Here is a 22,499-nt window from a genome sequence, read left to right as displayed (position 1 = left end):
AGTATGGTCCCCAGTCTCAATGGTAGGAAGACAGAGACTTAACCAGAATGGGCATTTCACGGCAATATAAAAACAAGATTGAGCCCTGACTAGTATGGTTCAGTGGATTGAGCTCTGGCCTGGAACCGAAAGGTTGCTGGTTTGATTCCCAGTCAGGGCATATGCCTGGGTTGCAGGCCAGGTCCCCAGCAGGGGACGCAGGAAAGGCAACCACACATTGTTGTTTCTTTCCCTCTGTCTAAAAATAAAATAAATAAAATCTTTTTAAAAAAATAAACAAGATTAAGTCATAATAAAACAAAAGGGAAGACCCTAGAAGTTTTACTCTCTGCAGGTTCAAGATTAGTCATGAGACAGACAGTTTTAAGAAAGCTGAGCTTTATTCACCATACAAATCAGACTGAGTATCAATGTCCTCCAAGCACAACACGGTAGCGAGTGGCCACAGAAGCATCTGCTGAAAAAAATGTCTTCCAACAAAGATCAGACAGCATTTCAGCCTTGTAAGCTGAAATTATCCAACAACACCATCAGACTCCTTCATTCAAATGCTGAAAATTCAAATTTAATGAGGCTCTTCCCTGATACACCCAGGACAACCTTTCCACCTTGAACATCAATAGCATCTGTCCATTCAAAATCCTTAAATTTCCTACCAACCCGACTCTACTTTCTGTCTAGTCTTCACCTCTCACTACCCTCTCCCAACATCCCCACTACTGTCACACTGCATGACCTACTGGACTACAAGTACCCTGTAGCCTATCTAGCTCAAGACCTTTACACATGTTGTTCTCTCTGCCTAGAATGTCCTTTCCACCTTTTGTCCTCCTTATCTTTCAGCATTCAATGTCATGTCATGTTTTCTAGTTATTTCCTTAACCATTCCCCACCATTGGGTTAGGTTTCCTCTTGATGAATTCACCTGTCCTTCTTACAATTAAAACATCTACGACACTGACCCATAATTACCTACCGACTTGTCTACATTCCCATAGACTAGATTGATCTTGCAGACAGGGACAACCAAGAGAAGGCAGTCTACCAATATTTGTTGAATGAATAAAGGATGTTTGCTGGTTAGTTTTTGTCCCCTGTACTCAGCATAATACCAGGCACATAGTTTTCAATAAATATTTGCTGAATTGCTCATAGCCACTTAAAAATATTTGTTGGATGGATGACTAAGGGGCAGATGACTAGGAAGTGCTATATGTCAGAAATCTTAACTGCCCATCTCTTACCATCTCCATAGCCACCAAGTCTCTAAATGCCTTAATGGTGTCATTTCCTTTCCTAATCAATCTGCACCCACTTTCTATCATAAACTTTTAACCTATGCTTTCATTTTTTTTAATTCAACCCTATACAAAACTCTTCTAGCACAAATATTCTGTTGTCACAGCTGTGACACATCAGGATAGGTCCTAACACCATGCAGATGGGGCCCCCTAAAAACTCATAGTCTTCAACCTCTGCTAGAATTTCATCATGCTGGCCAGTCCTTTAACCTGCAGGCACCTCCCTGTCATCCATTCCTCCCCACTCTCCAGTCACCATCTCTCACCTCAGTCCAGCTATGCACCCTCACTCTCTAGACTCCTGGCAGATATCTCTGATTCCAACTTTATCAGATGATTAAGGCTAGATGGTATCAGCTCAATTCTCTGCCTCCACACCAAGAGACTTAATTAAATCTATATCTGTTCTTTCCACCTTCCTTTCTATATCAGAGGATGAGGTGCCTGCCCTACAGCCCACTCTCCTTTATCTGTGCTTTCAATCTAATCCCCTCCCCTCTTCTATCAGACTCCACTTTATGGATAAAATACTCTATCATAGCTTCTACTCTCTTTCTTATAGCTTTTCATTCTCAGCATATAAATATGATGAATTTTCGCCCTTAAATGCTTCTTAACTCTGTATCCTCCCCCTAGCATTGGCCTGTTTTTTCTTTCCCTTACTAGCCAATCTACTTGCAGCACGATTCTCTGCCTCTTCACGTGCCACTCACTCAGACAATAACAACCAGATTTGTATGGGTGCTACATGGGGGAAACTTTTTAAAGATTCCATAATTTCAAATATTATTGCCCTCAGGCATTTAAACTCTAAAATCAACATACAATGAATCAGCCAGAGGACAGAATAATTTAGAGGCCAGGGACAACATGAACAAGGCAATTGGTCCACAAATTAGCAATATCCATCTGAGAGTGCCTTAGCCAATGGGCTTTAAGTATTCTAATTCCATAGTGAGGAATGCATTATGCTGGTACAGTGCCACTGAAATTGTATAATTTCCCTCACTTTAAATCCTTCAGATTTCCTTCAACTTCCCATGTTAGGCAGCCCCTACAGAGAATGAATTTCTCATTTCAGGAGAGTTCAGGACCAGATGTATACCGGGTGGGGCAAAAGTAGATTCGTACTAGTTTCTATGGAAGATAATATAATAATTGATAAACAATAATACGGAAATAAACTGTTTCACAAACAACTGTAAACCTACTTCTGCCCACCCTGTAGACTGGTTCCCCTACTCAGGACGGGTCCACTCCTCAGATGACTAGATGTGATAAACCCGAAGGTTCATAATCTAATGTTAAGGGCAACACATTACTTTTAGAAAAGGGAAATAAATCATTCATATAACAGAGGTTGTATGTCAAAACTAAAAAAAAAAGGAATGATATATCGTTACCATCAAAAAGTTATGTGAAGATGTAGAGGTTGTATCTTTCTCAAATATTAGAAGAGCTTTTTGCATCAAGTAAATCGCTTTGGATAGCTTATTCTTCCTTATTTTATTCATTACAGTTTCTTCTGGAAAAGTAAACAAACATTTTACCAAAAGGGTGACATAAAAACTATCTCTACAAATTTTTGGAAAGACGGGTTATCCCAGTTTCAATTACCTGTAAAACAATCACTGCTTCCAGGTTGTTTTAGCTTTTCTGGATTTTTGGTAGGCACACTTTTGCTAACAGTTGGAATCTGCAAAACTGAAGAGGAAAAAGGAGACTGCATTACAATTAGGTTTGTGTCCAAAAAAGGAAATATTTTCTAAACATTAAAGAATAGCTAACTATTTGTGAAACTATCACTTCCTCTACCACATTATCTTTTTCCATTGATAGATAAAAATTCAAACAAATCTCCTATAATGCAGTTTTATTGTCAGATTTTCTTACATTCGCCACAGTATATCTGAGGACATAAGAATTTTCAAATTAGTCTTCATTTAAATATACATATGTATATATGTATGTATTTTCTATTTCATCTTAAATAAAATCATCTTGAGGACTGATAAATAGGATCCAATCTACTTTTGTTCACTTTCCATTTTCATAAACTTTTCAAAATTGCTTCACTCTTGGTCCCTGCAAGAGTACCAGGTGAAGACTTCTGCTCTCCTGTAGCTGCGGCTGAGGGAACGAGAGCCTCTCTCAAGATTTTCAACTATCACAAATTATTGCCAGTTGACGGTGGACAGTGCGAGACATCCTGATGTACAACTGGGACTGACCATCAAGGTGGAGCAGAAAAGAGAGAAAGCTGGGTGTAGGAGAAAGGAATAAAGGTAGGAATGCTGGCCCAGAAAGACAGGGAATGGTGCACTCATTTTTAATTTTCCAGGTCTGGTCCTCAAGAGACCTGGCAATATTTTGTTTCTGTCCTTGGAGGCGTATGATGGTTCCTGTAGCAATCTTACAATACACCCCCTACACTGAGGTTTAATTGTGCTAATGCATGTCAGTTACCATGGGATGATGACTGCTGAAAAGATGCCAACAAACACCATTAAAGAATATAAGGTTTCTTTAATGACAAAGGATAAGGTAATTTATCTACATGAAGACAGCAACACAACGCAGAAAATAATACATCATTCTCTCAGTACCTAGAGTATTGTAGATTCTAATTAAGTGGTAGCTTTCAAGATTATAATTATTGGAGATTGTAGGAAAACTCTGACTGCCCATTAAAGATGAGTCATATTTAATGCCACTGTCCTCAAAGGGAAACCATTGTAAAGTTCTTGCATAAGAATGACAAAAGCAGTACTCGGGCCACACTAGTCTGACAGCAGCCAACCAGAGTGAGGAAAGAGAGGAGGAACAAGCTGAAAATCTGTGCGAGAGTGGTAGTCCAGTAAAGCAGAGAAAAAAATCCAAGGAGAACCAGAGATACTGGAAAGAAAAACAGAATATTCCTTTTAAATGTAAGTTCAAGTCTACCTTCACTATTTTCAAGTACTTGCCAATAAAAACTCGAAGAATCATTTGGCTTTCAAAGATTTACAGATGACAATTTGAGAATGAACTGTTTAGTAACTCTGTGAGTAAATAAACACTCTTTCTCCACTGAAGAAGATAATACAGCTATTAAATGAGAATCATGAGCTAGTTGTCTCAAAGAAAACCTGATGCACACGTCATTCACATTTTGAAATACACTCCTGACGCAAATCTTATCGAACAGACACTTCTCCAAGGGGGACATCCAGAGGATCCAGAGACACATGAAAAGATGTTCAGTATTGCTAGCTATCAGAGAGATGCAAATTAAAACCACAATGAGATACCACTTCACACCGGTGAGAATGGTCATCATAAACAAAGCAACAAACAACAAGTGTTGGAGAGGTTGTGGAGAAAAGGGAACCCTAGTGCACTGTTGGTGGGACTGCAGACTGGTGCAGCCACTATGGAAAACAGTATGGAATTTTCTCAGAAAATTAAAAATGGATCTGCCTTTTGACCCAACAATTCCACTGCTAGGATTATATCCTAAGAACCCTGAAACACCAATCCAAAAGAACCTATGCACCCCAATGTTCATAGCAGCACAATTTACAATAGCCAAGTGTTGGAAGTAACCTAGGTGCCCATCAGTAAATGAATGGATCAAAAAACTAAGGTACATTTACACAATGGAATTCTATGCAGCAGAAAGAAAGAAGGAGCTCCTACCCTTTGCAACAGCATGGATGGAACTGGAAAGCATTATGCTAAGAAAAATAAGCCAGGCAGTGAAAGACAAATACCATATGATCTCACCTTTAACAGGAACCTAAACAACAAAACAAACAAACAAGCAAAATATAACCAAAAACACTGAAACAGAGAACAGGCTGACAGTGACCAGAGGGGAGAGAAGAGGGAATTTCAGGGGAAAAGGGGAAGCATTTACAGGAACAAGTATAAAGGACACATGAACAAAAACTAGGCGGGGTGGAAATGGGAGGGAGGTGGGGAGGACTGGGGGGAGGTGGGGATGGGAATAAAAGACAGAAAACTGTACTGAAACAACAATTAAAATTAAAAAAACAATATTCAAAGTTATTCTAAGTGATTTCATTTATGATAAGAAAAACCTTATCAAGTTCTTCAATTTATATATAACACAGGTATTTTAATTACTATCGCTCTCCTCCACACCAAATATGTTTCTTAGGGATAACTCAAGCAAATTGGAACAGTCTCTGATGTGTCATACATTCTAAGACAAAATAAGCTACAAAGAAATCCTCTATTTACTTGTTAAGTTTGTTGTTAATGGTGGTATTGGTTTAATAATAATTTTTAAAGTACCTTGTTAATATGTCCAGATAAAGTAAATTACTTATTACTTTAATGCTGTTGGAAACCAGAGTTTTCAACACAGGAGAAGGAAAATACAAAAGGGAAAATGCAAAACTGTAGACTTGCACAGTGTTGGACTTTGAATTTGCAATTTCAGAAAGAATTTGTGATATAAATAAACACATATTCTTATCTCTGTCAACAACAACAACAACAGAAACTAATTGACATCCCAATAATAATGAGCACTCCTAGCTCACATATCTTGGTTTTTAAATGCTATTTCTTACCAAAAAGGAATCAAGAGTCCTTACAAAAATGACTTGATTCCAGGTCTGGGGAGAATGAAACATAAGGTAGGTCTAGATCATTTTGTTGTGCAGAAAGCAAGAAACTGCTCAAAGAATAATGAGTACACAGCAAAAGAACACAGAATCCAGTCTGAGGCCTCCCAGTGGCAAAATGTGTGTCTTTGAGCATCAGAAAGAACAACGATGGTAACTGATTTTAAAATATTTAATAAAAAAGAAATCCACTCCACAGCATAACTCAAAAAAACTGAAAGGGAAAAATTAGGGACAGTTCTTCACAAAAGAATAACAGCAAATAAATGTAGCAAGAATAGTTCAATTAGAAAGTCATCATGCACAGCCATTATAATAACTCACCCCAGAAGGATCACCAGTAGATGCTAAAACTATTTGGTGAGAAAAATCTGTTGGGGAATAAGACATTCATTCCACCCCAAAGCCGTCATCAGACAAGACCAGTTACTTTTTCATTATACGGAGGAAAAGGTACCATTAGGTAGACACTACCTTAACAAGATAATAATGTTTAGCCTCACCAAAAATAGGACAAATGGACAATATATGCAGCTTAATGTGATTCAATGAGATAAGTAAACTACCAGAAAAACTTAGATCGTAGGATGTCTTAGAAACATATCTTCAAAAATAAGTCATAAAAGAAAAAAAGTTACAAAAATTATTCTAGATTAAAGAATAGCATGACAAGAGGGGTGATGTCAGCATCATGGCAGCGTAAGATGTGTCTCACTTTTGCCCCCCGCCCCCACTAAAACAGCAAAATTCCATATCCATTCATAAACAAAAGTGTCTGGGAAAGAAGAATGAAGCTGGGGGCATCACACTCCCTGATTTCAAACTATACTACAGAGCTATAGTGTCAATGCCATATGGTACTGGTATAAAAATAGACAAACCTATGAAACAGAAGTGAGAACCCAGAAATAAAAGCATACACATACCTTCAATTAATATTTGACAATGGAGCCAAAAAGAATCAATGAGGGAAAAATAGTCCCTTCAATAAATGGTGTTGGGAAAACTGCATATCCGTATGCAGAACAATGAAACTGGACCTCACCTTAAACCACTCATAAAAATTAAGTCAGAATGGATTAGAGACTTAAACTTAAGAACTGAAACCCAGAAACTCTTAGAAAAAGGTACAGGAAAAAAAGCATCTTGACATTGGTCTTGGCAACAATTTTTTGGATCTGACAGACAAAGTAGCCCTGGCTGGCATAGCTCAGTGGATTGAGCACGGGCTGCAAACCAAAGTGTCGCAGGTTCAATTCTCAGTTAGGATACATGCTTGGGTTGCAGGCCATGACCCCCAGCAACCGCACACTGATGTTTCTCTCTATCTCCCTCCCTTTCCTCTCTAAAAATAAATAAATAAAATCTTAAAAAAAAGAAAAAAAAAGTGCAAGCTACAAAATAAAAAAATTAAGTGGGTCTACATTAACTAGAAAGCCTTTGCACAGCAAAAGAAACAATCAACAAACTGAAAAGGCAACTAACTACAGAATGGAAGAAAATATTTGCAAATCATATGTTGGACAAGGAGTAAATATCTAAAATATATAAAGAACATTTACAACTCAATAGTAATATATATTAATAATATATACTATTATATATTACTATTTTATATATATACACACACACACATATATATGATTAAAAATGGGTGGAGGAACTGAATAGACATTTTTCCTAAGAAGACATACAGATGGCTGACAGACACATGAAAAAGTACCTGTTCAACATCACTTATCATCAAGAAATGCAAAATCAGAAACACAATGAGATATCACCTCACACATGTCAAATAGAATGTCTATTATCAAAAAGACAGTAAGTAGGTAAGTGTTGGTGAAGATGTGGAGAAAAGGGAACCCTTGTGCACTCTTGGTGGGAATGTAAATTGGTTCTATGGGAAAGAATACAGAAGTTCCTAAAAAATAAAAAATAGAACTACCACATGATCCAGCAATCCCACTTTTGGGTATATCAGCAAAGGAAATGGAAACAAGATCTCAAAGAGATATCTGCCTTCCTATATTTGCTGCAACGGTATACACAACAGTCAGGATACGGGAATAAACTAAGTTTATTCTCCATCCGCCAAAGGAGAATGGGTAAGGAAGATGTAGTATATATATATTAGATGAACATGTACATATAAATATATGTGTATACACACACACATACATATGTATAAGAATATTCAGCCATGAAAAAGAAGGAAATTGTGGATCCTGAAGGCATTATACTAAGTAAAATAAGTCAGACAGAAAGACAAATACTATATAATATCGCTTATATGTGGAACCTAAAAAAGCTGAACATATGGAAACAGAACTGGGAGGGTGGAGAAAATGGGGAGACGTTAGTCAAAAACTACCAACTTCCAGTTGTAAGCTACGAGTTCTGGGGACCTAAGGTACAGCATGGTGACTATAGAAATAATACTGTATTATGTACTTGAAAGTTGCTAAGAGATACCCTAAATGTTCTCACCACAAAAGAGAAGCAGTAATTATGTGACATGATTGGGTTTTAGTTAACACTATGGTGGTAATCATTTAGCAACAAATAAGTGTATCAAATCAACACATTGTACGCTTTAAATTTACACAATGTTATATGCCAATTATATCTTAATAAAGCTGGTGGGTAAAAGTTTACACTCAAAAATTAATTAACTAATTCACTAATTAGACCTGAATCAGATGAAATCTATTTAGCTGTACAGAAGATGTCAGTGCTTCTGACTGCTTTAGATGGAGATCAGAGGTCGTCCTGGGCCACAACACTTAGTTCTATTCTATAATTACTCGGTAATTTAAAATGGAGAATTGCTGGTTATATTAATAGTGGCTATATAATCATGTCAAGAGTAATTTGGTTTTATCAAAATTTAATCCTGAACAGAAGAGTTTTTAGACCTAATGATATTAAGTCCTATTTTGAGATCAAGTAAACATGTTATTTGTACTACCTAATAATAAGGTAAGTACTACTTAGCTTCAACCCATCTGCCCTCTGACAGCTGTCAGAGATATCTTGCTCAGTTTTTTCATTAGCTTCCAGGCTAAAATGTGAACCATTAGCCCTTCAAGATCTATCTGTGACCTACCTCCCTAGGCATGTCTGTTATTCCCCGTGCCCCTGTGAGCTCTTTTTCCAGTCACAAGAGAGTTCTAGTCGCACCTAAAACTATACCATACAATTGTTCTTCCACCCTGCTAAATATTACTTTCTCTTTCCAAAATGATGGCCTCATTTCCATCTTCAAAAAGATATTTACTAGCTTTCTGGTCAATGGTCACCTCTTCCAGGTAGTCATCCCTGACTTTCTTGTGTAATATAGATATTCCTCTTCTATGTGCCATAACTAAAACTCTGAGCCTATTTCTATTACATTTAGCAACCTCTATTTTTACAGTTGGCTTACTTATCCATAAGCTGAAAAACAGAGGCTGTGTCTTATTTATACCAAGCCTACCATACTTCCTGGATCTTGGTAGGCACTCAATAAATGTCTTGTTTCATTGAATTAATGAAATACCAATAATTTACTACAGCTCAAATAATGTTTTAGAAGTTTACTAACTTATTAACTAGGGAAGGAGTAAAGAATAATGAAGTTATTTTCAATATTAACCAGAGAAGAAAAAATAAAATACTAAAATTTATCTCGAAAACACCCAATTTACAATAACATAATTTACAAATTAAATTGATTCTATACTTAAATTTATCTTAAAATTGATTCAGAACAAATTATTTGCTTTGTTGGCTACTACCTTGCAATTTGTCAAGAAGCACAACAGCTATTCGGTGCTGAGCTCGAATTAGTTCAAGATGCAAATCCATCATGAAACTATTGGGTGTGACTGGTTTGGGAATGTCTTCATCTGTATCATGGGTATACTTTGATAGAGTTGAAGTAAAAATAAAAAAGAAATACAGTTACCAAGACACGCTAAAAATAGCCCTACCCTATAAGCACTCAAGTTACCATCTTACTCCAAGGCATTAAAACCTGCTTCATTTCTCAATCCACTGCACTCTGCCTTACAAATTCATCTTCAATGACAAATTCCAAGACTCCTCACTCTTCTTGATTTTTTCTGAGAAGAGGAGAGTGAATATATCTCTGGCTTATGAAAGGGAAGCCACCACAAATCACAATTTACTTATCTACTTGCAAGGCCAGTCCTCATCCTACTTAAGTAAAACTTCAATGTAAGAGTTTCCCTGGGATTGCGCTGGCTGGCGTGGTGCAGTGGACTGAGCCCTGGCCTGCGAACCCAAAGGTCACTGGTTCAATTCCCAGTCAGGGCACATGCTCGGGTTGTGGGCCAGGCCCCCCAGTACGGGTGTGCAAGAGACCAGCAATCAATGTATCTCTTGCACATCAATGTTTCTCTCCCTCACCTCCTTTCCCTTCTCTCTAAAATAAATAAATAAAGTCTTTTTAAAAAAAAGAGTTTCCCTGGGATTGACTATGGGAGTGGGGGTTGGGCGGGGTGGTGGGGGAACTAAGGGGGAAATTTGGGACAAGTGTAATAACATAAACAATAGAATATTGCAATAAAAAGTTTCCCATTCTTACCTTGGCGTAGTAATGATCAAACACTGATGATCCATTTGGCAAAGCAGTTAACATGCAATTGAAATTTATCCCGCCAATTGCTTTGTCAAGAAGTTCATAAGCCAAATATAACTGTTCCAAGGGTTTTTTCTAGTGATTTTTTAAACAAGAAAATAAAAATAAAAGTTGAGAAAAAATCCTATGCAGCATTTCTGAACTTTTTTCAAAAACAATTCAAAACCAAATAACAAATTTAAATAGTCTATCCAATGTTACCAATGTTATATTTCTTACAAGGTTTATTTGAGTTTGATTAAATATGGAGAACTATTAATGAAGGTGAAATAATAAGTACATTTCATCATTTTTCCAAATATAGACTAGACTTTTCACAAACACATATGCAACTTCCTTTTATGGTTTTCAGAATTCTGACTGTACCAAATGTATAGGTAAATGTTTAAACTATAACTCATCTGTCATTTTCACATACTTTATTTTGAAAGTTAGTTTTTTTAAACCTCGGAATCTCAGAGCCAGAAATGGAGACTCCATCAAATTCCAAGGTCAACACCATGATTTTCAAAAACTAAATACCTTTTTAATATAATTATTCATAGAGAGAGACTAACATAAAGAGCAACCAACTTTGTTCAAACTTTCCAACTCTCCGTATTTTCTACAGAAAAACTTGGGGACATAAAGCAAATGCACACACGCATACACTCGAAATCCCTGTGTGACTGTCACAGTGACACTGCTCTCCTCTGCCCCTGAGGTAGCCATTGTCTTTGAATCTGGCTTTCCCATTCTTTTGCATGTTTTTAAACTTTTACTACATGTGTACGTGTCCATTAATGATATGCACCATTGCTTTGCATATTTTTAATTCGCTCGTAAAATTCTGCAGTTTGCTTTTTTTCACTCAACCATATGTTGTTGAAAGTTTTTCAAGCTGGTGTATGTAACTCCATGGGTCAGTCAGGGTTCCGTTAGGAACACAGAATGACTCTAGATATCCCAAGCAGAAGGGAGTTCACATACAGAGCCGGAGGTGTCTCTCACCATTGGAAGGCCTGGGGAACAAAGATCAGGAAAGCTGTCAGTGACTATTTTGCCTCTGTGAATCTAAGAATCTAGGAGGCAGCTGGTAACCTCAACGATCTACTACATGGAAACAAGTGAATTGCAAGAACTTGCCCATTAGGACTAGTAAACTCACTCTTTCCATCTGCCACTGCAGCATAAAAAACTCTCTTTTCCCTCTGCATTATAAACTCATGCGCATGCCCCTCATTGGAAGACTAACCCAGAACCATACAGAAATGAGATTCAGGTTTTCCTCCTCTAATGCATATGAAAGAATGGAGATGATGCCAAGCTTACTCGAGCTCAGGTGCACTCTAGTTCATTCATCTTCATGGCTGCAGCAAATTGTTGTCACACTGAGAAATATGTCACAATTTATTTATCCACTCTTCTAAATGATGGACATTTAGACTGCTACTACTAAAAATGTGCAATGCTTGTACTGTCTGTGAATAAATACAAAGTCGACACTTCCTTTGCAGTTCTTATACCTTTTTTCTGCTTTCTTTTTTTACTCAGTGGTCTAAGCCCTCTAGGACATGAACAGAAGAATGACAGGTATCTTATGTTGTTACATCAGTATGAAGGGACTGCTTTTGGTCATTTACCATCAGCATAACACTCGCCGAAGGCCTTCGGACGATGCCCTTCGTGGGATACAGAAGCTCTATGCCTAACTTGTTAAGTTAGCCTTTAAAAAACTGGTTGAATTTTCTCAAATGCCTTTATTGAATCTCTTCATCTAGTGAAGTGGTCATACTTTTTTTCATCTGTTAATGTGGTGTATTGCATTATAGAGTTTCTAATGTTAAATCATCCTTGCATTCCTGGATTACTCACAATTTGGTTACATATATCCATTCAAGATATGCAATATCCATATTTTGCCATGTATCATGCACACTTTTTTGCCCAAATTTTTGAGGGAAAAATAAGGATGCACACTATATGTGGGTAATACTAATTCTGTATCTATATAAATGTTTTTAATTCTTTTATGTATGCTTATGCATTCAAGTATAACTCTAGAAAGCAATAATGATATTTGTATGCAAAATAATGGCCTGGAATATGATCATTGGTTTTATATATAAATAAAAATTGAATTAAAAAATTAAAACAAAATATTTTTTCCTGAAAGTTTGGGCCAAAAACATGGGTGTGCAGTATACATGGCAAAATATGGTATATGGCACAGCTCTCTCTACTTTCTTGAATGAAGATAAAAGAATTACAGGATTCACAAGAAAGGTTGAATTGAAGAGGTGGAATTGCTGTCCATGATACCCTTTTCATATAAATCTGACTCACACAAGAATCAGTGCTCCAATGATTGTGATTATTATAGCTTGTGTGACAAAGCTGTGCTGAGGGATGGGTTGTAAAGTCCAGCAACACTTGAACTACATTTACGTGTGCCAACCAAAAACAAATTCACAGCCCCAGTCAAAATAAAGAATCACAGGCTTAGGAAGGTTTTCAAGCAACTCAAGTGTGTGAAGTCAAATAACAGACCTACTTGAGGACAAGTCCAAAATTATAAGTCATTAGAGAGACTGTCTCTCATCCACTCCTCTTCTCAGCACCCACTGAGATACCTCTCTACACAAACAGCCAGATTCTTCTCCTACTTTACCTTTTCCTTGCATGTAATCTTGTGTAGGTTCTAACCTGATGTGAGTCTCAGTATCAGGCCTTCATCTTTCCTGTGCCCAAGCCCCATCTCTTGTCCCTGGATGGCTGATCTAAGTGTCCCTGTAACTGAGCCCATCAATCTACGGCAGCATCTACTCATAAACTTACATTCGGGTTTTTGGTCCCCCTTTCTATGTTGGCCCCTGGGATTTATTCACCATACTTTCTTGTGAACTCTGCAGTGTACATGAGAATATCTGTTTGATTCTGTTGTCCAAAATGTCTAGGTGTTTTGTAGCAAAAGTTTTTGGATCATCTAGTTTGCTGCTTTTCCAGAAACTAAAATCTCTAAGGATACCTTTTTGAAATCAAAAAAATTTCAAAGACCCCGCACCCCACCCCCACATTCTATCATCATCATCATTACCACCATCTTTATCATCATCAAAGCTAAGGTCTAATTAAAACATGTAAATGCTTTACACAGATTAATTTTTAAATTTCCATAGTCCTATGAGGTAGATGGCCATTAGTTGTTGTAATTCTAAAATCCATCTGTTGAAAATAGCTGTGACACATTCAGTATCACTCTCAAATGATATTTACGTAATCACAATAGCACCTCATATTTTTTAAATAGTCCTATGTGTATGTGCGAGACACATAACTGATCTCACTGGCAGACTCTGCTAGGTGAGCGTGTGGGTTCTGGACTGTCCTTACAATAAACTGTCACTCCTTCTCCCCACCCCATTCCCTTCCACATGCGTCTGAGGTCCTGGGTTGAGATCCAGAGCTCTCTATGAAACATAAGAGAAAAACTGAATGGCTGCCATAGGCCAGGTACTGTTTTCTACAATGTTACCAATATCTAATTTAAAATGTGTAACCGAAATGTGTAACTGTGTAAATTGAAACAGATGAGATTTTTTGTTCATAATGGCACAAGCAGTCAATATGAGAGTCAGGACTCGACTCCAGGTCCCCAGCACTGACTGCTGTGCCCTTAGACCACACCAGTGAGTCGCCTCTACTGTGTCCACCGAGTGCCCCAGGATAGCAGCAAGGTTGTGTATCGCACAATTTTAGGGGGTGCCATTTACAATATTGTCACCAGCCTTGTACACTTTTGACAATTTCCCATCAGATGACAGTTAGTCATCTCAAAGAAAGTGTACATTTTTCTAATTTAAATAACAGCAATAGTTCATAAGTGATGCTCAGCTTTTGTGGTGGTTGTTGTTGGGGAAAAATTGCCACCTTCTATGAAATCCATTTCATTTAGTGGCATTAATTGCCAGAAATTTTCCATCACGAGCCAGAACCTAGCACTTTGAAACTTCCACTAGTATTCTTACCCTTGCCCCGTGAAGCCTTGGAGAGTTAGTGTCAGCCCACTAAGCCAGTGATTCTCAAATTCTTGTGTCCTAAGTATCTATCTGGGGGAACTTTCAAGAGGCACATACCTCGATTAAGAACTTTAAAAACCTCACACCTAAAATTATGATTCAATATGTCTGAAATGGAAAACAGGAAGCTGTATATTTGGCAAACATTGTGCATAATCCCTGAAAACACCACTGGCAGACAGTTATGCCTCCTCAGTCTCTTATGCAGTTCAAACTTTCTGTTTTTAATTTAGATTGCTTAACTCTAGCTCTCTTCAGAAGACATAATACAGATGTAAAGAACTCAAAAATTGCACTCCCTGAAACCTGTAATTAGAAGATGAACATTCGTTTGAGGAAGTAATTTCAGAATGACCTCCCAGTTCTCCTCAGTCCTTTCATGATATTTGATTTGTATCCAGTTTCTTAGGACTTGTATTTTTGTGCGTTAGAAAAGTATCTTTTATACAATGAAATACTACGCAGCAGAAAGAAAGAAGGAGCTCCTACCCTTCACAACAGCATGGATGGAGCTGGAAAGCATTATGTTAAGCGGAATAAGCCAGGCAGTGAAAGACAAATACCATATGATATCACCTAGAAGTGGAAGCTAATCAATACAACAAACAAGCAAGCAAAATATAACCAAAGACATTGAAATAAAGAACAAGCTGGCAGTAACCAGGGTGGGGAGGGGAAAGAGAGGGAAGAAGACAAAGGGTCGTCAAGGAACATGCATAAAGGACCCATGGACAAAGCCAAGGCGGGGAAAGGACTGAAGGTGGGAGGTGGGGGTGGGTGGAGTGGGAGACAGTAGTAGGGGGGAAAATGGAGACAACTGTACTTGAACAACAATAAAAAAGAAAATATCTTTTAGAAAAATATCCTGAAGATACCTTCTTATAATCAAGAGTCAACATAGCATAGTGGCTAAATGCCTGGACTTTGAGGGCAATACCTCGAAGTTCAAAGCCACTTACTGTGTGACTTTAAGCAAGCTGGCTATAGTAGTGAAAATGAGTTCTATGACTACATGTATCAACTTGAGTGAATCTCACAAACGCAATACTGAATTTTAAAAAGCGAGCTGCAGAAGAGCACACACAGTATGACACTACTGATGTAAATGTAAAAACAATCCTCTCTACTGCACAACAATGCTAGTTTCTGCCTATAAACAAATGAATGTTTATTAGATAATATAAAGCTGTTCCCTAGGCTCCCACTCATATCTATAGAGCAACATGATCCATAACATATATAAATAATTCAAATATTGTAAGAAAAATAATCAAGAAGAGGAATAGCCAATCATCTCCCTCATCTCCTATATTCTTCTAAAGTAACACTAACTGGGAACTTGCCGTGTGCCAGGGACAGTTCTGAGTGCATTTTAAACAGGTAATAACTTATTGTCAGAGCAGGATATCTCTGCTCTGTAAGTCTATGAATCACAACATATTCAAAACATCAATTGTAATGTAACTATAAATCCTTTTAGATAGTTTATCTAGCTAATTTTTTAAGATTTTTTTTAGAGAGAGAAGAGAGGGAGAAAGAAAGGAAGAGCAACATCAATGTGAGAGAGATCCATCCATCAGTTGCCTCTCTTACGCACCCCAACCAGGAACCAAACCTGCAACCCAGGCATGAGGTCTGACCAGGAATCAAACCAATGATCTTTTGCTTTGTGGGACGATGCCCAACCAAGTGAGTCATGCCATTCAGGGCTATCTATCTTATTTTTAAAGCTGATTGCATATTTTCCTAAAGCAAAAGGTAGGAAAATGTCCCAGTAGTTCTAAACGTATGTAGAAATGATAAATTATCAAATTTTAAATATTCCAAATTATTTCTATAACTGGCCATTATACATTTACAAATTTAATATTATTTACAATTAACATTCATGTTTTAACTATATTTTTATCTGATAACAAAATATTGAGAGATTCCAAAACACTATTTCAGACAATTCAATAAAAATACAAACAAAATATAAAGGTGCTCACTAAGAAGATAAAATTAAGTTGAAGTCATTTTCAAGAGAATTTTTCCTCTGAGACAGAAGGAAAACAACTTGCACTGTTTTGGGCATAAATTGACACATTTTGGGACTTATCTAAAAGGTAATTATATGTTTTATAGTCCTAAATTTAAAATAAAGAGCTCATTGAGTATTTCTAAAACAAAATATTTTGCAATACCTTTAACAGTGGAAGAATTTCCAGGTCCCCATTCATAGTCCCATGGACTTCACTGGTCCTTTCCCTCAACGACCCATCTGAAGAGAAAGAGAGAGAGAGAAGAGGAGGAGGAGGCAGAGAGGGAGGCAGGGAAGTGCAGGGAGAGGAGGAGGAAAAGTAGGAAGAGTAGGAGGAGAGGGTGGGAGAGAGGAAGAAACAAAGGGAAAGAAGGAAGGACCCCAAAAACAAAAGGAGAAAAATGAAAAGTGAACCATCGTCATAAAAAAAGATTATGCTAAGTTGGGTATCTTTTTAATTACCCAAGATTTTAGAAATGATACAACATTTTAGAATTTGACTAAATACCACATTATTTCTTCCACATAATTAATTTTTTTCCTTTTTATAAGTTAATATAAAAGTGTCTTATAATACAACAAAACAAATCAAGACCCTTGATTATCGACAAGATAAAAATTAGGGTAAAGAAATGAGTGTTCCTTTCATAAAGTTGATTTAAAAACATTCAGAAAATAACAGTTCAAAAGCCTTATGAACCTAGAGAAATATCATTGAAGGCTGGTTTGAATTAGAGAGATATAAATTACAAATATTTATAGGACAATGTTAGTTTCCTGTTTTAAAATGTATCTAGTAATTTAAACTAAATAATGCATTATTTAATAAACAGCCTAATAGCATCTTGAAGCAGACTGCCATAATTAATATAAAAGAATGACTTGCACTTTATGTTTTATGTGCCAACAAGGTGATGAGAATAACAATTTTGGAAAAGTTACAAGAATTTATGTATCTACATGGGGATGACCCCTCATTACTTAATAGAAGTTTCCAAATTCATAATGGATTGCATTCCAATATTGACTAGTTTTTTAGAAATCTAACATTTTAACAAAAAAAAATCAATACAATACATTGTATATAGGCCATTTATAATTAAACAGAGTATAAAACACAACAATATCAGTCTCCCAAAAGTAACTAGTAAACAAAACATTAAAATTGAGTAAGTCAAGCAACATATATAAAGCACCCATGGACAAAGCCAAAGGGGGTAAGATCAAGGGTGGAAGGTGGGGATGGGTGGGGTCGAGGGGTTAGGAATGAGAGGAACATGGAGACAACTATACTTGAACAACAATAAAAAAAATGAGTAAGAAAGATATTTTCTAAAAAGAAAAGAAATCACTGGGCCTTTTGCTTCCAGAAAGAGGTAATCTAGAAAAATTCTCCTGCCTAGAGACAACTAGCAAAACTGGAAAGTAGAGGTTTACTTCATTTGTACACCGTGAGGGTAATGAATAATCAATGTAAGGCCAGGACTGTGAGAAGAGAACATCACCTGCATCCTGGGAAGAAAGCCCGGGGAGTACAGAGTGGCATTAGAGATATTGTTCCCACTGAGGACTGTTTCAGTTCTGGAGAGAGAAACTAAGTGGTACTTTTGACAGCTTTGACAAGCTACAGCAATGAGGATTAGTACCCAGAACCACCGAGGGTGGTAAGTCAGAAGGGGCTGCGCCCTAGGAGTTAGAGTGAACTGAAAATAGGCCTTCAAAGACAGAGCATCTCAGCTTCAAATTATCTTAATCTCTCAAAGTGGAATAATGGGATCCTGGAGTAGTAGTGCCTCCATGCATCTAGCAAAAGCAAATACAAATCTTCTTTGGAAGAAGATAACATCACCTATGGTCTCAAATTATTTCTATAAAATATTTAGCAAATATAATGTCTACCACACAATAAACACTAACTAAAGTAGCCAAATAGCTAATGAAGTTCTTCACTGAAGAATTCAGTATAATAAATGCAGAAGGAATGGCAGAAGTTTGAAGCCCCTTCTGGCTTCTCACCCCCACTTCCTCCAGCAGCCTTCAACCAATAGCATATGAAAGTCATATAAACACCCCAACCTCCCAGCTCTCTGAGGCATGTTCTATACAGCTCGTTAACTTACTGAATTTTGTATTGGCTTCCTTTTCCTCTGTCTTACTTTTCCACTCCACCACCGAGCTTCCCTGGATAATGCCCCAAGTAAACGACTTCACTCAACTCCATGTCTCAGAATCTGCTTCTGAGGAAACCAACCTAAGAAAAAGGTCAGGCTGACAACACCTGAACTCACTGATAAATCTTTACATCACAAAAAGGGGGACAACAGGCATTATATGCTTCCTGATTCAATGCAACAGAGACAAACAGCACCACCTATGAAGTATCTTGCCAAAAAAAAGAAGATATTGACAAGAATTCTTTTGATGAGGTATCACTTCAACCTAAGCAAACCTCTAGACATAACGACCAGGTAGAGAAACAAGTGAATTGATGCCACAAGGATGCAAATAGCCAAATCCAGAATGTAGAAAATCCTACAGGGTAATGCAATGACTCAGTGTCTTCAAAAATTAGCTTGCAAAGAGGGTGAGAAGAGGAGCTGTTAGCGAGAGAAAACAGGCATATAAGAAAATAAAAAGTGTGAGTTTGCTTGGATTTTCATTGGAACAAACACACTTAAGATATTTATACTACAATAAGGAACATAAAATTTTTCAAAAATTACATAGGATATAATAATAATGGCTTTGTGGTTTTATAAGAAAAATAGATCAACAAGACAGAAAGACACCCATATACTATACACACACACACACACACACCTGTATACTATATATACACACAATGAGGTATTTTGAGGTATTTGCTAGTGGAATGACATGATGTCGCTGTACAACACTTCGGAAAAAAGGAAAGTATTGCAGTGAGACATGAAATGAAATAAGATTGACTAGATGTTGATAGTTATTAGCATTGGATGATGCATACATGATGATTTATTTTATCTCTCTACTCTCTAACTGAAATTCTGCACATATATATATAAAATGCACATATTTTATATATATTATATATATATATTATATTATCCCTTTTCATTTGATATTTTACCTGTAAGTTTTTTAAATTTTCTCCTTGGATTTCCTAACAACTCCAGTATCTCACTTAATCGTAATGTGACCTCTGCCACCACCATAGCATCAAAGTCTTCCATTTTATAGCAGTGAATTACTTCATTTATTTGCCACAGAAGATGAACCCACTAAAAAGAAAAAACAACAAAAAAGAGAAAATATACAGCAAAATCAAATTAAAGCATATTACATTGTAGAAAGAGTCACACTGTTCAAAACCTAGTAAGTAGTTCCTTGAAATTGCCATTTGCTAATTATGTGAAAATGTTATAAAGATACCCCTTCCTTATTAATACATCTTAATTATAAATAATATAAGTTCAATGATCCTAATAAGATCATATTTAATAATAAATATGTTTATGTACATTCATAAATAAGACTTGCTTACACTTATGGTCTGCATTACAGCCATAATGGAAAAGTTATTGTGTTGTTTTTAGATGTCAGTGAAGATTATCCTCAAAGTTTTCATTGCTCTTCCTAAAAAAGAGCTGTTATGACCACTGGCAAAGTCCTCCAAAACAGTGAGGGGGGAGCAGGTGTTTTAGCTTCCATGCCTTGAACACTGTCTTTCATGCCTATGCCTTTTTCTGCTAAAGCTTAGCACAAAATTAGGCACCACGGTTTGGGAGCTAAGATGAGCAAATAATATTTATTTTACTCATTTATTTACCCACCATTACTTCGTCAGAGGATGTGATGAAACCCTGCCCGTGCATTCTACTGTGGCCCATCTCAGGGGGTCTGAGAATCACTGGAGACTGTGCTGTTGCTACAATATTTTCTCCTAAGTTTCTAGGTTATAATATTCACTTCCTCAACTTTTTTCTTCCTATGAATAGCTCTTTAAAATAGTCTATGACTGCAGGAAAAGAGCCTGACACTCCTTACTTACTTGCATTTTTCTAATATCAACTTTCTTAAATTTATCCAAGCTTGTGTGACCTCAGACACGCTATAATTTTTCCTCCCTTAAAAATCCAAAACACCTCCCTTTCCCACAACTAAACTGGTAGAAGAACAGGAAATACATGAAAAGAAAAGCTCACTCAGCAATATGTTTTTAAAAATGGTAGTTACACAGGTGGGTAATTAGGGATAATTTAAATATTTCCATTTAATTCTTAATAACAAAAAATGTGGAAAAAAAACAAAAAGGAATACTTTATTAGTACTGATTTTCTGGGTGAATTTTGCATAGTCTTTTCCAGACATATTGACCCGTTGAATTCCTGATTTGCATTTCTGCCATAAGAACATTATCATGTCCACCACGATTTCTTTATCAGGCTGAACATTCTGAAAACAAAAGGGGTAAAATAAGTTAAGAATAATAAGACAGAGAATTTGTCATGTGACCAAGGTTGGTCACTTATGTCTGCCTCACTTATTTCTTTGTACACCTTATTTTAAATAATCAGATAAAATAAAAAATAATAATAATAAAGTGTATAAATGGTTGACATTTAATATGTTCCAGGCAACATTCTAAGAGCTGTGTGTGTGTGTGTGTGTGTGTATTTTACAATGGACTGCGTGTGTCTTCAAATCCTATGTTGCAACTCTAACTCCCAGCGTGATCACATTGGGTGGTAGATCCTTTGGGAGTAGTGCCCTTATAAAAGGGACTCTCAGAGTCTCTCACCATGTTCACCAAGTGAGAACACAGCGAGAAGACAGCCATCTATAAACCAGAGGTGAATCCTCACCAGACACCAAATCTGCTGGTGCTTTAATCTTGGATATCTCAGCCTCCATAACTGTAAAAACTAAATGTTTGTTGTTTAAGCCATCCAGTCAACAGCAGGGGTCCCCAACCCCCAGGGCCATGGGCCAGTACCAGTCTGTGGCCTATTAGGAACTAGGCCACACAGCAGAAGGTGAGCAGCAGGCGAACCAGCAAAGCTTCATCTGTATTTACAGCCGCTCCCCATTGCTTACCTGACCTCCTAAGCTCCATCCCCCCACCTCAGCCTCTCTACTGTCCACGGAAAATCTGTCTTCCATGAAACTGGTTTCTGGTGCCAAAAGGGTTCAGGGCTGCTGCTTGAGGGCATTTTACATTATATTAGCCTGAACAGACTAATATGTACACCAAGTCATTTAATCTTCATAACAACCTATGAGGTCAGTACCATCTCATCACCCCCACTTTATTACCATCCTCACTTTACAGATGAGCAAGTTGAAGCACAAGAAGATTGTTTTTTTCCCAAAGATGAAGTGAACAGAAAGTAGCAGAGTTGAGATTCGAACCCATGCAGCCTAGCTCCAGAGACCTCAGTCTTAAGGAATGCTCTAGGTTACTTCTGTCTCTCTAGAACAAAGTCTGTAACAGCTTTAGGTAGTATGTAAACCGAACTTGAAATGTTTATATACTCTTTCCATTTAAAAGTCCTATATTATCATCATGAAGAATGGGCCGGGGGGGGGGGGGGGGGGGGGGGGGGGGGCGGGAGGTGGACTAGCTAGAGGAGAGGAAATGGGAGGTGGGAAAGGATACAGGCCTGGGAAAAGAGACATGAAAAAATTAACCAGAATGTCACACTGGGTATCGACAGATGATCCAGAACAAGTATATCTCCTGTCAAATCAGTTACTTGTCTTTTTCAAAGAAATATAAAGTTACTGATTATATCTGAACTATACAGATAATGAGTTTATGATTAAAACAAATAAAACCGAGCTCTTCTGGGGCAGCTCTGA

General features: G+C 37.2%; 1 protein-coding gene across 1 annotated transcript in view; it reads right to left on the bottom strand.

Annotated features, from left to right (window-relative positions):
* Window positions 1-22,499, bottom strand: part of CFAP54 (cilia and flagella associated protein 54) — a 249,121-nt gene that overhangs the window by 186,570 nt on the left and 40,052 nt on the right. Inside the window, exons 13-19 of the mRNA XM_028532627.2 lie at window positions 20,958-21,092; window positions 19,768-19,918; window positions 16,822-16,898; window positions 10,524-10,652; window positions 9,712-9,838; window positions 2,919-3,005; window positions 2,705-2,826 (exon numbers count right to left, since the gene is read on the bottom strand). Coding sequence (XP_028388428.1) covers window positions 2,705-2,826; window positions 2,919-3,005; window positions 9,712-9,838; window positions 10,524-10,652; window positions 16,822-16,898; window positions 19,768-19,918; window positions 20,958-21,092 — 828 coding nt within the window. The remainder of the gene's footprint in view (window positions 1-2,704; window positions 2,827-2,918; window positions 3,006-9,711; window positions 9,839-10,523; window positions 10,653-16,821; window positions 16,899-19,767; window positions 19,919-20,957; window positions 21,093-22,499) is intronic.

This window comes from Phyllostomus discolor, chromosome 2, assembly GCF_004126475.2.
Source record: "Phyllostomus discolor isolate MPI-MPIP mPhyDis1 chromosome 2, mPhyDis1.pri.v3, whole genome shotgun sequence".
Taxonomy (NCBI): Eukaryota; Metazoa; Chordata; class Mammalia; order Chiroptera; family Phyllostomidae; genus Phyllostomus; species Phyllostomus discolor.
This window is presented reverse-complemented; position numbering and strand designations above follow the sequence as displayed.